This window comes from Rhamphochromis longiceps, linkage group LG8 (genome assembly GCF_057381845.1).
Source record: "Rhamphochromis longiceps isolate RC_006_pf linkage group LG8, R_longiceps_female_GT1.1, whole genome shotgun sequence".
NCBI lineage: Eukaryota > Metazoa > Chordata > Actinopteri > Cichliformes > Cichlidae > Rhamphochromis > Rhamphochromis longiceps.
The window spans coordinates 13,357,989-13,374,813 of record NC_140564.1 but is presented as its reverse complement, the minus strand read 5'-3'; the positions used below and the strand labels follow the sequence as shown (position 1 = coordinate 13,374,813).

The window sequence follows — 16,825 nt, the reverse complement described above, 5'->3', positions numbered from 1 at the left end:
AGGATTGGCTGGCAGCGCTGTGATTAGCATAAGGTATGGCCAATGGGCGTTCTTTCCGTCGATTGCGTGGGAATGCTCGCTGCCGATTGGCTGCGCGGAGCTGGAGTGGGCGGGCCGCGTTAAGTAATTTCGGCCGAGTTCAGAGTGTGAGACCTGCCTAAGTTCTAATATTTCCCGACGTTTTTCGGGAGCGCTCACACCCGTTCAAGCACTGCCCGGGCCTCCAGGATTGTGCACTTTCACAGGAGAAAACATGACCACTGAAATCCCAGAGATTTTCAGGGCTCTTCTTGAGCATCCGTTCGCTCTTCCAAACTTTGACGACAATGGTAAGTGACAGCCAAACGTAGCTCTGGTTAAGTTAAAATTCCGAAAATTAAGAGACAGATTTACCACGTAGATCGTTTATCTGAAGCGACAAACTGATTTTGAGGAAATTCGGGAACTTTTGCGCAAACTGTGTGTTTGTTGCGTAATCCTCGTCAGCTGAGCCGCATGAGACAGCAAGGAGCTTCTCCTTGGCTGGATTTAGAAGCTAAAAGTTGGAGGAATTTAACAGAAAACGTGGACTAAATTACTAAATAGACACTTATAATTTAAAAAACGATACTCTAACACAAAGCAGGTACTGATCCTTTCATTGCGGTGGTAAAGACCGCTTAGTGTGAAAGAGGAGATATGTTGATAAAGCTAAACACCCTAAAATAAGATCACCTGCTGTTTTTAATGATCATCGCGTTGCAGGCTAATAAAAATGCTGTCATTCGTGGTTGTAACGGATTAGTAACACCGCCTCTTTTGGCTGAAAGCTCCAGTAAGCAGACTCAGATCGACCTGCAAATCAGATCAGTATCTAACACCCACTGATCCTCTGTGACCTGTGGTGGTTTTGTTGCTGCACAATTGCACTTTGACAACGTCTCAGTCAGGAAAGCATGTTTGGTATGTGACTGCTGAAACATGCAGGTGTGTGAGACCACTGTGGCCCCTTTAAGTGAGCCTGCTTGGGAGATGATGCCTCATATAATTTAGGCTGACCGTTTTGGTTTTGTGTTTAACACAAACACAACAATCTCAGCGTGGGTGGCGTTTGAGGTCGACGCAATGACTCTGTTTTCATTCCGTGTAAGTGATCACAGAGATATAATATCTTCAAATTGAGACTAAATCTGCCCCATTTAACAGGACTGCACAGTAGTCACTCAGGCTGAGTTTTTAAATGGGGCCATCACAGTACTAACATGACTCGTGAAGCAAAAGCAGTCCTTTTGTTGTTGTTGTTGTTGCTTTGCTGCACAGTATGTTTGACTTGTTGTTGTAGGAGAGAAGTTAGATTAGGTTCAGGCTCCAAGTGCTTTAAAATGTAATTTTTGGGTGAACTGCCCCTTTATGCAGCATGATGAATCAATAGTTAGTTGACAGTTGACTCTAACTTGTCCATAGGTAATGAATGTGGCGTGAATGGTTGTCAAGGAGTCTGCCTGTTGTCCTGTGACAACTGAGATGGTCTGCAGCCCCACCTCAAGCTCCCTGAACTGTATAAGTAGAAGAAAATGGTGTTCGGTCTTTGCAGACCATGAGAGAGCAAGTGGTAAATTTACAGCAGGCGAGAGTACTCTGCTGCTCTGTGTCCAATTAAGTAGTTTAATGCAGCTCAAGTCAGAGCACCTTTCATTAGAGAGATTCAGGAGCTCCATATTTTCCACCTTTAGTTTTGATCAGAGACTAAATCCTCCCCACCATCGAGGTCAGGGAATGAGCCACTCACCAGCTGTTCCTTGCTAGAGGGGCTGTGTTCCTTCTTTAAAATACCTTTGATGGTGATTTACTGCTTTCATGTCAGGCAGCATGCTCGGTCAGCTCACGTTTTTTCTTTTTCTTCTTTGTAAACTCACGTGTGACTTACCAGTAAAATTTTGATGTCTTTCATGCTCGAAAATTCTTCCGCCAAGTGTTGAAAGACCGAAAGAGAGCGTTTTGGTTTATGCACAGGCATTATTGATGCTGTGTGTAAATTAATTGAGCCTTGGTTTATTGCTATATTTTTGAAATCCTCAAACTTTTAGCTGGGCCTTTTATTCTTTTCAAACTTTCTGTCCTATATACACTGTTACAATAGTGTATTCTAATATTTAACATGACCAGAGGGGCAGAGCGAGGATGATGAAGGACTGCACTAAGGGTCAGTATAAAACAGATCATTATATGGACGTAGAAATTTTATGATGACATATATAATAACGTTCAGGCGTGCACTGCCTGTCGTACATACTGATCATAAATAGAACCCGTGTGTACCATGAGACAGACGCAAATGACCAGGATGGATCAGATCTCACATTCGTCTTGGTGTGTGTTGCTCCAAAGCCAAAGATTTTGACGCGAGGACTGCAAAGATGCTTTTATTCTCTCCCACTCTTAGCTGGGGTATGTTTTAGATTAGGAAGTTGTAGGAGTTGTCTACATGTGAGGACATGACATGAAGGTCAAATAAACTAGTTTCTTATAGGGTCTTGTCCAGCACCTCCAATGCAAACTCTCTACACACACTTATTATTTTGGACCGTAGTCTAAAATCACATGGAGCTGTACAGACCACAAACAGATACTTTCCTAATTTGTTTCCCTAATTTTGCACAGACAAGATTTTAGTTCTACTTGTTAATGCAGCTAATAGTTTATCATTGTGGTTAAGTGGCATATATAATAAGTGGGACAAAGTTCAGTGTGACCACCTATAGCAGATGACCTTGGGGGATTGTATTTGTTTTTATCGCTGTGACACAAACACGGAGAAAAACTCCCTCCCCCACTAAAGACAATAAAACTGTGCCTTGTGTGAGGAAAGCATGCATGTAGCTGCCTTTCATAGGTTGCCTTACTGAATGCTTCATGTTAGTGCACACTTTGGAGGGCAATAACATGTGTCTATTTAAATGCCTTTTTGCATAAGAAAACAGGATGTAGATTTTAAAAATCCTCTTTCTTTCTCCGCAGGATATGATTTGCTTCAATTTCCACATCATTCAGATTATTGTTTATTTATTTATTTTTTACCACCACTTTTTTCACCAGGAGTAAAAAAAAATGTTTACTGTATGCTTAAAGGCGATGTGGGACAATTATCAGCGACCACGATCGTGATTAAGCTTTCTGCGGTACAGCACAGACATGCACATCTTTGCCCCTTGGTCTTCTGCTTAGCTGCAGCAGCATAGCCCACACCAACTAAACCTCAAGGTGCTGCTCCTCAGCCCAATAATACTTTGGCACTGCAGCGCCGCCCTTCTTGCTCACGCCTGCGTGTGAGCCACAGAGACACATCGCGGCGTCATTGGACAAAACCGGGCGATATGTAAGAGCGGCACCTGCACGTGTGTTTGCATGTGAGCTGGGCAGGCTTTGCTAGTCAGGACATGATCCGAGCTTTTTGTCCCACTTTTTGTGCAGTTTTTTCTTCTTTTTGGTTTTTCTGTCAGAGTATATCAATTAATATAATCTTCAAGTATTTCTGATTAATATCTTATTTGGGTTAGATGGTTATAGTTATTGCCTGTTCGTAAATTTAGAAAAGGTGCCATAAACCCTCGCTGTCTGTGTTTATGTGATCGTATAACATTAAAAGAACTGGAAAGAAAGCTAAATAACCGAATAAGGGTGGGAAAAAACTCGGTTAAAATACGTGTTACAATAGTTTTTTTTATATCTTATTTAGGTGAACATGTATATAACTCGGTCAACCAATGAGAGCGCAGATAGTTTTCAGGAACACGCCCCCTCGCGCTGTAATATTAATATTCATGAGGTCAGACTCAGCCGGCCAATCAACACAAAGCCAACAGGAGGTTTTTTCACAAGGAGGCGCGGTTTGTTCTAAAAAACAAAAAAACAAACCTTTCGACTGTCACGGTTACCGAGGAAGTGGGTTAGAGAAGCTCTAGTGGATGCTATCGCGGATAAAATTCGTTTGAGTGGATTCAGTGGATTTTGAAGCAGTCTGTGACGGCGGTTCAGCGGGCTGAGGAGCTGGCGTTATCAAGCTAACGAGCTTTTTTTTGCACTTGCTCCGCGGTGAACTTTGAATAATAAAGAGACAATAAAAAAGAATTATAAAAATGTCTGGAGAGCCACTTCTCGTCACGGTGGAGACTGCCGCTGGGGCCCCGAGTTCATTCCCGCTGGTTTTGAAGAAAATAATGGAAATGCCTCCGCCGAATATACTGGACGGAGACGACGGTAAGCGCAGAGCTGACGAAGAGGAAGAGGCGGATGTCGGCTCTAAAACGAGTTCACCCGAATAAAGAGGCTGGCGAATAATAAAAATAATAATTAAAACAGTCTTCTTATCATAACAGTGTAGCAGCCTGTATACGGTTGGCGCTGCGTGTGCTAACACCTCTGAGGGCATATTAATTTTGCAGCGCTAGCTGCAGTCGCTATGTACCCTAGAAAGGCCTCCTCTTTTCTCCTGGGTCCGATTCTGCTCAGCATCCAGACTTTTCTAGACACGCCCCTGAGTTTAAATGCAATTATTTTGCTGTTGTTGACAGGAGGCACTCTTTCTCCGGTTAAAACAAAGTAATATTTTGATGATAAAACCTGGTTTTAAGTGAATAAGAACTTAAATAAGCGTGATAACATTCTCGGCCTGGTTGTTTTTCCCCCTCACTGTGTGTTTACTGTGGATATGAGTCCTTCAGTTTAAAAACCGCATAACTGAATCATAGTCATCTTAAATGGCGTTCACTGTTGCTGCTGTTGTACTGTATACTGGATGTAGTGGTGTCAGGGTACTTAAAATAGTTTTCTACAGAACAGTGACAGATGATAGTGGGAGGGGGAGGAGATTTTACTGTAACACACTGGATAGTTTGGGGTAGAAACAGAGAGAAGAAAAAAAATCTTCTTTCTCAGCACTGAATACATTATAAAGCCATGTTTTCTATGTCAAAGCAAAATATATATATATAATATAATATTTGTGAAAACTCCATATGTGTGTGTCTCTGTGTATATTCATGTGTATCTTTCCTGTTTCAGACACCGACAAGGAAAAGCTGTGTCTTGGAGACACCGGTGACCTGGGTGGAGGAGGGAGTGACATGGGTCCTTCGGCCGCTCTGACCCCAGCTATCTGGGAGAAAACCATCCCCTATGATGGTGAGAGCTTCCACCTGGAGTACATGGACCTGGAGGAGTTCCTCATGGAGAATGGCATTCCCACGTCACCAGAGGAGAACTTAAAGGGCACGCCAGAAGGAGACGCCATGAAGACGGAGAACCAAAAGGCTACGTCCTCTGCACAGACAAAGATCACCAAGCTAGTGTCTCCATTGACTCTGCTGCCCATTCAGGAGCTGGACAAGAGTCAGGAGGAAGTGGTGATCATCACAAAGAGTGATTCTGACATCACCTGTGATGTTGTTACAGGTGAGGCTCCTCTTGGCCCTGTATGATGTCAGAGAGAGCAGAGTGTTTATGGGGGCCAGAAGGAAGTTGCTTACAGAAGATAAGGCTTAGTTTGAACTGTGATTCATGCAAAGCTACTCTGACAAAATCTAAGGATAAAAATACAGAGTTTGTAGATAAGTATAATTGTATAAGAAGTATAAAATCCCTGCTGGAATTGTCCTAAATAGAGGTAATAATGCATGCTTATATTTCATATTTGGTTGTGTCACTATGTTAGCGAAACAGGATATGGTGTGATCTAACAATGTCACCTAATCCTGAAACAAGCTGTGGGTGGTAACTATTCTGGTGGGACAGCAGAAATAGAAGCTGGTGCAGCTGCATACTGGAGATGGCAGACTTTACAGTTGGTGTCTCATATTTCTGTTTTTGTTTCTTATCTGTGTGCTCAGAGGTGACCACTGACGAGGACAGGGTGACTCCTGAGCCCATCATCCCTGAAGAAATTGAGGTTGAGGTCAACTACGAGCCAGATCCTACAGATTTGGTCCTGTCGAGCGTGCCCGGGGGCGAACTGTTTGACCCGCGCAAACACAAGTTCTCTGAAGATGATCTCAAGCCACAGCCTATGATTAAGAAGGCCAAGAAGGTGCTTGTACCCGACGAACAGAAGGTATGCTGGCAACTGGATGAGGAAGACCACAAAAAAATGCGCTTTCAGTCTAGCAGGCTGCTTCATTGTGTTTATGTGCCTCGTGGCAAATCGGTAAAACAGGAAGAGAGTTGGAGCTCAAACATGTAGGGTTGTATAATCACACTAGAAACATTGCTGATGCCAATAGACTGGCAATTATATGTCAACTTTCTAATCATTCACTCATCGCTTTATTCAATGCTGTGTCTAATATACACGCTCTAAACTTGCATGTATCGGGGTAATTTGGGATTACTGTTAATAACTGATAAAAATGAAAGTGGGAGGCATGTGAGCTTGTTTTTAAAAATGTCATTTATTTTTGAAGGCGGGAACGCTAGAAAACATTTACAGTCACTGCCTGAAATAAACAGGAAATGTTTTTAAAAAAAACAAACAAACAAACTTTCTATTTATCTTTGTGCGGTTTGGAATTTCATCAGTGTTGGAGGTTTGAAAAAGGATCTGCTGTTGAGTTCTGCGACTCACCATGACTCAGCGATGTTATAATCTTGAAATCAGTTTTTTTCCCTGCTTCCTGCTCCTCGAGAAGAACGCTGGTTTTGTTTACAGGGACAAAGGAGCTTGGCTGTCAGCCATATTTGCAGGATTAGGCAAACATGGGTGAGATTCAGGCTGAAGTGCGTTGATTAGAATAAAGAACACACAGTAAGCAAGCTGTTTCTTTTCTGTTTTGCTCCCCCAGGATGAGAAATACTGGCAGAGGAGGAAGAAGAACAATGTGGCGGCTAAACGTTCCCGCGACGCCCGCAGGCTGAAGGAGAACCAGATCACTGTCCGAGCTGCGTTCCTGGAGCGTGAGAACACGGCGCTGCGGACGGAGGTGGCCGAGCTGCGGAAGGAATGCGGCCGCTACAAGAACGTTGTGGGGCGATATGAAAACAAATACGGACCACTGTAAGGGACGAGGAAAACACACATGCGAAATACACAAAAGGACATGCAAACCGAACAGTGTCAATATTTAGAAAGATAGATATTTTTAAGACCTGATCTTTTGCCATGTGACCGGATACAAACCTACCGTACCGCTGAAGAGAGGGATGGCCTTAGCTGTAAGAGAGGGGGAGGAAGAGGGGAGAATGAGACCCCTGTATAGCCTACACTGTGATGAAAGTCCGTCAGGGGGTTTGATTTGAATAATTGTGAGTGTATTTGGTGAACAAACCTGCTTTCATTTGAGTCACAATAACGTGAGAATGAGTAAAACAGCAGAGGCTTTCCTTCCATGTGGTACCTAAGAAGGTAAAGGGAGAGGAGCCTAAAGCCTCACTCAGCCTTCATGTTGGATATTCTACTTTACAATAATTTCTTGGTAGTCCCACACACCAGCCTTCAGAGCTGCCAGTTGCTGATGGAAACATTGCTTAATACTGGCCTCTCTTCTCCCCCCTTCCTTCCATTGTCATTCATCCTTGTTCTCTTCTCTTTTAAGAGCGGTGCCAGATGACGAATAGACAACAGTTGATTTATTCATTTATTTTTCCTAATGAATAAATAAATCCTTTGGTTGTTACATGGAAGAAGAGGATGAAGAACAGACGAGCATGTGTGAGGGCCGATGCTGCCAGCGAGATGTTATAGCATGTTAAGATATCAAATTTTTTAAAATCATTATTATTATATTTAGCATCTGTGCAAGTGAGAGGGGTGTGTGAGGATATTCAAGTGCTTCTTTGGTGCACCTCGCTTCTGAGGTGTCATTTTTTTTATCATGTTTTGTACGACTGATGCTGAGATGAGATTGTTTGTGATGTTCGGGCTTTGATTTCTACATACAGTAGGTTTGGTTTTGTTTTTTAGGTGGCACATGTAATGGTTTAGGCTACATGGCTTCCCTATTGGGGTTTGCAGGTTGCTTCCAGCAGTTTTCATAGTAGTTTTATATCATAATATAAGAGATTGTGCAAAGAGTTGGGCTTTTCTTTACCCACAAAGACTTCTTTTTTTGACTGTGACATTTCCAATAACCTAAAAGCTTCTTCAGGGGATTTCTGTGACTTGGCAGGAAAAAACAAACCAAAAAAAAGCAGCCATGTTCACTTTTCTTCATGTATGAGCTTTCTACTAGCAGCGGCTCAGAGCTGTACATAAACGCTTAGTCCTCCCTGTTTCTGTGCTTGTCGCCCTCGTGCTGTGTCCCTCACAGAGTTGTTGCCTCTCTGCGGGTTGTCGATGTGGACTCGTCCATTTTCTGTCAGCAACACTTCAGAAGTGTCTGTGTAGAGTCTACTGATGCATGCACTGTAAATAACTCAGGCTAATGTAATACATTAAAATGTATTTAGCATCATAGACCATACATACAGTGCTATTTGAGTTTTTTGAAGAATCTTTATTTACCATTTACACCTGCTTCCGTATTACAGGTTTTCTGTCGAAACGCACAGTGTCTCTTCAGTCTCGGTAACACAGACTGTTGTGGGACGCCTCTTTAAACCCTTTGAGTGTTTTCTACGTCTAAAGCCATTTCAATGCAGCGAGCAGTCTGCCAGTGTACAGTTAACTTTGCATCCAAACTACAGCTGTGACTTACCCGCCGGTTACTTTGCTGTCCACTTTTGACAAAAAAGAGAAAGCGGTTTATTTCTCTTTCGCTGCAGGGCTTCCACATCTATAACTGTTCTCACTTTATAACCTAAATAAAAGTGAACATTGTGTTCTTTACAATTTTTTTTTTTTTTTTTTTTCCATTTTTTAAAAAAACAGCTTCCTCTTAATGAGTGGGCGTGTGCATTTTTGTGAAGTACAACTACAAGTAGGATTTTTGTGTAAATATTCCAGACCTCTTTAACAGAAAATTGTTTCACTCCAAGCTTTTTTTTTTTTTTTTTTTTTGTTGCAATGGTTGTTGCAGCTTCTCAGGAACAGGTCATTTAGCTAACTTTGTTGTGTGGGGTTTTTTTTGTTTTGTTTCTTTTAAACCTTTCTGGTTACATCTTTGTAAAGAAACATCTTTGAGTGTGGCAAGCTTTTGTCTTGTATTTACATTATGTAAGATTAAAGCCTTGTAGACCGAACTCCTTGAGTCTCTTGTTTCTTTTTATGCCATCTTATTGTCATGACTGCAGGATCTGAGGAAAACCTGGAAGGACAACTTTCAACTTTGGTACAAACGTTTACTTGAACCCGAGAATCATCTGGACCTCATAAACCACAACTTTGTATAAATTATAAGGGTTCACACAATTTTCTTAAGATCAAATAATTAAAATCAAGTTTTCTTGATGTTATTTAAGGCCATACCTCAGGAACAGGGGGCACATTGGACTTTTTTGGTCATCAATGGATTTGAGTGAATGAAAATGACTATTCTGATTCTTGACAGATTTAAAGCTATTGTTGAAATTGTGACGCACTGAGCCTCTAACTAATCTGCTTATCTCAGAGTAGTTTGAGGAGGTGGATGTTCTAAAACAGGGGTCGGGAACTCCAGGCCTCAAGGGTTGGTGTCCTGCAGGTTTTAGATATTACCCTGGGTTAACACATTTAAATCCAATGATTAGTTCATTACCAGGCCTCTGGAGAACTTCGAGGACATGCTGAGGAGGTAGTTTAGCCATTAAAATCAGCTGTGTTGGATCAAGGACACATCTAAAACCTGCAGGACACCGGCCCTCGAGGCCTGGATTTCCCACCCCGTCCTAAAGCAACCCAGGTGGTGCTGCTGAGAGAAACTACAGGAAATGTCAGTAAACATGTTCAGTATCTCACATATTACTGCAATATGTCAGATTGATTCCTTTGTCTTTTTTCCTTCCCTCACCCACAGCTGAAACTGGAGGTTTTCTGTTAAAAGGGAGTTTTTTCTTCCCACTGTTGCTAAGTGCTAGCTCATATGGGGTCATCTGATGGCTGGGGCTATTGTACAGAGTTTACCTTACACTATAGGGCAACTGTTGTTGTGATTTGGCGCTGTATGAATAAAATTTAATTCTACCGAAGAGCTGATCACCATTGTTAAAAAATAGATATATGTTCTTATTTGGTTTTTAACAGGCTTGACATCTTGTATTAGTTTCAGCGACTCTTTATGGGGCGATCGTGGCTCAAGAGTTGGGAGTTCGCCTTGTAATCGGAAGGTTGCTGGTTCGAGCCCCGGCTCGGACAGTCTCGGTCGTTGTGTCCTTGGGCGAGACACTTCACCCGTTGCCTACTGGTGGTGGTCAGAGGGCTCGGTGGCGCCAGTGTCCGGCAGCCTCGCCTCTGTGAGTGCGCCCCAGGGTGGCTGTGGCTACAATGTAGCTTGCCATCACCAGTGTGTGTGTGAATGGGTGGATGACTGGATATGTAAAGCGCTTTGGGGTCCTTAGGGACTAGAAAAGCGCTATACAAATACAGGCCATTTACCATTTAAATTTTGTGGCGTTTCCTATAAAGAGTGTTTGTTTGTTTTTAACCAGATGTGTTTAGTGGAGTTTCATGTATGCACGCATAATCAGAGTATAAGAAACAGGAAATCATCGCAATCATTGCTTTCGTGTAAGGTAACTAATACTCCTCAGCTGTACATGGACCCAAACCACAATATAAGAGAGACTGAAGCCCCTCACTGAAAGGGGGTCAAGGGTCAAAGGGGGTTTCTTTTATTCGCCACCCATCTGTACCTTTTTAAATGATTACTAAAAACAGATTTACGTTTAAAAAAAAAAAAACAAAAAAGAAAAACGATATTTTTTTACAATGAAAATGTTATTTCATTTTGGCTCTTGCCCCCTGTGTTCAGCGGTCCACAGAAAGTGGGAGTATTTATACCATTAATGGTAACAGCTCAGGTCTTTCCAGCTCTTTAATTGCCCATTTTTGTGACGTGTTCACTGATTATTTAAAAACCTTGAACGCTAACAAAGCAGTCATAGAAAAAAAGTACAAAATTGAGTTTTATTGACAAATCAAACAAAAGTTTTTTTGTGAGTTTTAAAGAAAATCTGAAAGACTAAACGTTGCACTGGGTCGTCGTGGTCGCGTTCACCTCTTCTTGAAGCCGTACTTCTTTCGTTCATAGAACAGATCTGTTTTGGAGCTGCCCAGGTTTACAATCTTAGGACATCCATCTCGCTGGAGAGAGAAGAGAAAGACATTTTTTATCTTAAAGAACAAGTCTCTTGGATATTTTGCTGCTTCAGTATCCGGTGTCAAAGTGAAGAGAGGAGCGGGAAACTCACATCTTTCTCCTGGATGGTGCATTCTTTGCAGTAGTAGGCGTCGGACACACCAGGCCCCCCACATATGACGCAGCGCCCCTGATAGGAGCCGTAGTTACACTCATCGCAAATACGCACCAGTGTGCAGGGTCTGACGTAGGAATCACAGATGACACACTTTCCATCACCTGGACAGAGAAGAGAGGAAGAAGAAAGGTTTAAACTTACACCGGAGGAATTTGAGTTTAGACTTGTTTGTGCATTTTGGGGTTTTTTGGACTAAATAGCTGAGACAATAGGAATTTACAGATATAGTGACTATGTTGACTGTAGAGTTTACAAATAAAACAACAGCAATAAAATCAATGATTAAAACTAGAGATTAACATCTATACTCTGACTTATTTTCAAAAGCAAAAAGGTCATGTCTGCCGATACACCCCCTGGGTGGTCATAGAGAGTGGTGGGGTTGAGAATAGTTCCCTCCCTGCTCTTCTTTCTTCGTCCTCTAATCAGCGAACCAAGGTCAATCATTTTATAGTTTCGAACTGCGTTAAAATCTTTAGTCAGATCAAAAAAGGTTGTGCTCTACCAGACACTTCGATCCATACACCAATATATTGTAATCATGCATTTCCACCCTCATGTTTAGTCGCCTCTTTTGAGGTCTGGACACAGAAAGGTATTATTACTCTCAAAGACTTATATATTGACAATTTGCATCATTTACTCAGTTGCAGAACAAGTTCTCTCGCCCTGCGTCACATTTTTTTCATTATTTACAGATAAGAATACTCTGACGAACATAGTTTCTTAATTTTCCATCTCTTCCGGGAGAGGGGTCAATTTTTACACTCCTTCTGAGCTCCCCGGATTCTAAAAAGTTGGTTTCTGGTTTTGTGAAAGCTTTTTCAGAGTATTTAAATTTTAAATATGACTTTTTGAAGATGGCATGGGAGGAGGAGCTTGGTTTGCAAATTGGAGATGAGGTGTGGGAGAGGAGTCTGAGTAAGATTCATTCTTGCTCTATAAATGCAAGGCATCAGTTAATTCAATTCAAAGTAATTCTCAGACTTCATTACTCAAAAACTAAACTGCATAGGATTTTTCCTTCTATCAGTCCGATATGTGATCGTTGTAAACTTGGAGAAGGCTCTCACTCATTTATTTTGGACTTGCCCCAAACTGCATAACTATTGGTTGGACATTTTTAAATGTTTTTCTGATATCTACAATTGCACATTAGATCCGGACTCAATAACAGCATTGTTTGGATCTTCCTCTTCCCTTTTACACCTCAGCTCTGCTGCACAAACTACAGTTTTGTTCGGAATAGTAATTGCTAAGAAAATTATCTTGACTCTCTGGAAGTCGGATATTGTACCTCAATTCAAAATGTGGCTAATAGAACTGACTGCTCTACTGCACATGGAGAGGATTAGGAACACATTAGCGGACAATCTTAGTAATTTCTTTGTTGTGTGGCAGCCATTTTTAGATCATGTATTAAAACAAAGCTCTCTTTGATCAATCGCAAATAATTCAGTCTACCACCATAGCGTTTTATTTCTGTTTATTGTCAGTGTTGAAGTAGTATTTTTGTTGTTGCAGTGTAATCTTTTGCATTATATGTGTGTTTTTGCCCTTGTTGTTGTGTTGTCTGTTTTGTTTTATTGGTTTTTTTGTTTTTTTTTTTGGGGGGGGGGGGGGGATTGTTTTTGTGTCTGTTTTGTCTTTTCTTTTATATCAAAAAAAATAATTAACATACATTAAAAAAGTAAATATTACTGGTGTAATAAAAAAAAAAAAACCCACACAGATTAAATACTGATTGTTATGAACGTGGTTATAAAAATACAATTAGGTGATTAAACTTGAAGTTAAATAAATTAAACAAAAATATGACATAAACAGACTTTAACACTAGTTTAAAATACATGCCGTTAGTTGTTCCAGATATTCCTCACAGATAAAACACTTACATTTCTCGCAGAGTCTCCCGATTGCTGCGGGATAGAAACGAAACAAAGTCAGTCAATGTGACAGGAATTCACACAAAAAACAAACCCCACTTTCTTCTAGTTACGATACCCTTCTAGCCACCAGAGCCCACAGACCTGCAGACACTTCCAGGCTAACACATTTTCAATGAAATCCACGCCATGTTAGCATGGATGCTAACGCTATGACCTACAAAACAACAACAAGGGACTTCCAGACTGCAGCAAAATCCACTGTGCCGAATACTGAAACGTAAAATGAGTCCAAACTTACCAACACCAGCTTGTTTTCGACAGAAGATCAAATCTGGATGATGTTTAGCCATCTTCGATTTACGTAGGTAAAACGCTTCTCTTTCTTTTTCTTCTTCTTCTGCTGCTGCAGCTGGTTCTTCTTCTTCTTTGTCGTTTTTTGGCAGTTGGCAAACAACGATGTGGTGCATTACCGCCACCAACTGGCTTGGAGTGTGGGCCGGAATTCGCTCATATCAAATAATCGGAAAATAAATAAAATAAATAAATACTACAGGATATATATATCCATTCATACAAATGAGTTTCTTTTAGAAACTGAAACAAAGCCATAAAACGTTCATATCTAGAATTCCTTTGCAATAAATCCTTTATATCTAGCTTAATCCCCACCAGATTTTGAATCAGTTGTGCTCTTTCTTCCTGATAATTTTGATTTTGGTTTAATTTATTCCACTGCGATTACATTTCCCTGTTTGACGTTGCCCTATAATGAACAGTGTACTGTTTAATCCAGTGTGGCCAAATCTGAATCAAGATATTATTGTCTCCTCTCTCCTGGTCCTCCCTGTGCTTCTCATGTTTCTTGTTTTCCTTTGAATGGAATAAAACCATCTCCCTGTCCTCTCCTCCTCCCACAGCTTTTTGCCCTATTTCCCACATTATCTCTTTTATCGTACTCTTCATTTCAGCTTTGCTAATACTGACAGTTAAACTTGATCTCCTTTAGCAGCCTAATATTAATTTGATCTATTTGGATTTCTATTGTTTTCCGGGTTGCTGTCCATCCAAAACTCTTTGACTCCTTCACCTCCTTCTGCCAACAAGGTTTAATTGTTTCCATTGTGGGGTGATCTTTTCATGGGGAAAATATGTTAAATGGTAAATGGCCTGTATTTGTATAGTACTTTACTTGGTCCCTAAGGACCCCAAAGCGCTTTACACTACATTCAGTCATCCACCCATTCACACACACACACACATCCACACACTGGTGATGGCAAGCTACATTGTAGCAACAGGTGCCCTGGGGCGCACTGACAGAGGCGAGGCTGCCAGACACTGGCGTCACCGGACCCTCTGACCACCACCAGTAGGCAACAGGTGAAGTAGGACACAACAACCGAGACTGTCCAAGCCAGGGCTCAAACCAGCAACCTTCCGATTACAAGACGAACTGCCAACTCTTGAGCCACGATCGAAAAAATTTAAGATATGACACATTGATGCCATGTAAAGTAGTCAGTGTACAGCTCTAATAACAGTGTAAATTTGCTGTCGCCTCGAAATAACTCAACATACAACATACTCAACATCTAGACCGCTGGCAACAAAAGTGAGTACACACCTAGGTGAAAATGTCCAAACTGTCCCCCAAAATAGCAATATTTCGTGTGGCAACCATTATTTTCCAACACTGCCTTAAAGCGTTATGGCTTGCTAATCACCTGCATGTGCTCCAGAGCAGCGCATCTTGAGATGCTTGACGATTGCTCTCCAGATTCCTTCATCAACTCCTTACGTGCATTCATAGCCATCAGAGGTACAGTTCTCCAGATAAGATGCAATCGAGGCACAAACTATGTCAGCACGAGCAATGATTTACTGAAGAATTTAAAGAAAGACATCAAGCAGAACTTTGAAAACTGGACAGCGAGTTTCTCATCAACACCCCAGCACCTAGTCATATGAGTTGTGTCTGGGAAAGACAAATTATCATTCGCAAAGTGTACTCACATCAGCCCTTGAACAATGAGCCAAACAACTTGACAGCTCCTCTCTAAAGACATTCCAGTATAAGATAAGATAGAACTTTATTAATCCCTCGGGTGGGTTCCTCTGGGAAATTCGATTTCCAAAAAAGCACAGCACCGACAGAAGTTACAGAGTTATACACACACACATATATATAAATACAGAGACAATATAAATAAAATATACGAAGGGGATAAATATGAAGTCATGGCAGTGATTAATAGCATTATTATTTTTTCCCTCCTCCCTCTTACCTGCTATTAACAAGTTCCTGTCTCTTAGGATTCTTGCTTGTTGGACATCTTCTTTTTCAGTTCCCTCGATACTGCACTTGGACTTAACTGCATGTTCTCATCCTCCTTCCTAAACTTCAGTATTATTTTGAATTCCTCTCTTACTATCTTCTTCCAAACTACAGCACTCCCTTCATCTGAACTTCTGCTATCGCCCGTTTCTAATTTGGCATTCCAACCAAATTTTCATCCTCTCCCCACTTACTACCTCGTCCTCGTCCTTTCCTAACTCCGTTCAGTCCTCTATACCCATATCATCCTCATCCTCTACCTGAGTCGACATTTCAGTCCAGTCACGACCCAGCTTATGCCATCCGCCGTTCACCTTCTTGCCCAGCTGCTGAGATCGGCAGCACCACCCGAGTCCATAACATAGAAAATTGGGGGCAATTTGACCAGTTCAATTCAGTTATTCAAATAATCTCCAGCTGCAACAGTGAAGTGGTTTACATGTGAATGAAAACCACCACAGCTATGAGTCCATGATCTAATACGAAGTCAGGTGAAAAAAAAGTTCACCCTTACTGAAGCAGTCATGTGAATTCAGAAGGATGCTCTCTGTTTCGTTATCATCAAGTTGTTTCTTAGTCGTTGTGTTTTTCCTGCTTCGTGCTTTTGTTTCAGTTACTGTTACTTCAGTTTACCACGGGCCCCGCTGTTCCCTGTGTGTTGTCAAGCCTCTGTCGGTGATGTTACCCGATTTTAGTTATTTCCTGTTTCATTTTGGCAACCTTTGTCCAGTGCATTTGGTATTTTGTTTTACCTTCCCTGTCTTCTTTTCCTCATTAGATGCACTTGTGTTTCCCGTTACCTGATGTGTTTTTATTGTGTCAGTCTCCCGTTTGTCCTTTGTCATGCCCTCCCTGGATGGTTGTGTGTTTCCTTATTTCACGGTTCCTTGAGATTTCTATTTTTTTTTTTTTTTTTTTTTTTGCTTCTGATCAGCCACTCCTTGTATTTTTGTCTTTCTGAAAGTTGAGCGTTAAAGCTGTCCTTTGAGCTGATGTTCTGTCTCAAGTCGTGCATTTGTGTCCACATCCTGCCTGGCACACACGAATTTTGACACTCAGACTAGCTTCAGCTAGTGTTAAAGTTCATGACAGTACAAGTAGACTTAACAAAGATGGCTTGTTTGTAAGCGTTACCAGGAAAAAGCCTCTTCTCTCTATAAAGCAGCACAGCTTAGCCCTCTACTGCATGACTTGTTTAATTTTTTTCTCCACTAAGCGGCAGCACGCTTCGTGTCACAGCTAG

General features: G+C 41.5%; 2 protein-coding genes across 4 annotated transcripts; one reads left to right on the top strand and one right to left on the bottom strand.

The window, feature by feature from the left end:
* Positions 1-118: 118 nt before the first annotated feature.
* On the top strand, positions 119-9,141 carry tefa (TEF transcription factor, PAR bZIP family member a). 3 transcript variants are annotated; one of them, XM_085415811.1, is made up of 5 exons: positions 119-329; positions 5,041-5,430; positions 5,865-6,085; positions 6,813-7,024; positions 7,563-9,141. In XM_085415811.1, the coding sequence occupies exons 1-5, from the start codon at positions 254-256 to the stop codon at positions 7,582-7,584; spliced, it is 921 nt and encodes a 306-aa protein (XP_085271937.1). In that variant the 5' UTR covers positions 119-253; the 3' UTR covers positions 7,585-9,141. The 3 variants fall into 3 exon arrangements, with proteins under 3 accessions (XP_085271937.1, XP_085271938.1, XP_085271935.1); XM_085415809.1 differs by lacking the exon at positions 119-329 and adding an exon at positions 3,863-4,236; XM_085415812.1 differs by having other exon boundaries at positions 120-329; positions 6,813-9,141.
* A 1,848-nt stretch (positions 9,142-10,989) lies between these two features.
* On the bottom strand, positions 10,990-13,678 carry phf5a (PHD finger protein 5A). The gene is made up of 4 exons (XM_085415808.1): positions 13,546-13,678; positions 13,254-13,277; positions 11,293-11,459; positions 10,990-11,185 (listed from the first exon to the last, which is right to left on the bottom strand). The coding sequence occupies exons 1-4, from the start codon at positions 13,595-13,597 to the stop codon at positions 11,096-11,098; spliced, it is 333 nt and encodes a 110-aa protein (XP_085271934.1). The 5' UTR covers positions 13,598-13,678; the 3' UTR covers positions 10,990-11,095.
* Positions 13,679-16,825: the final 3,147 nt, after the last annotated feature.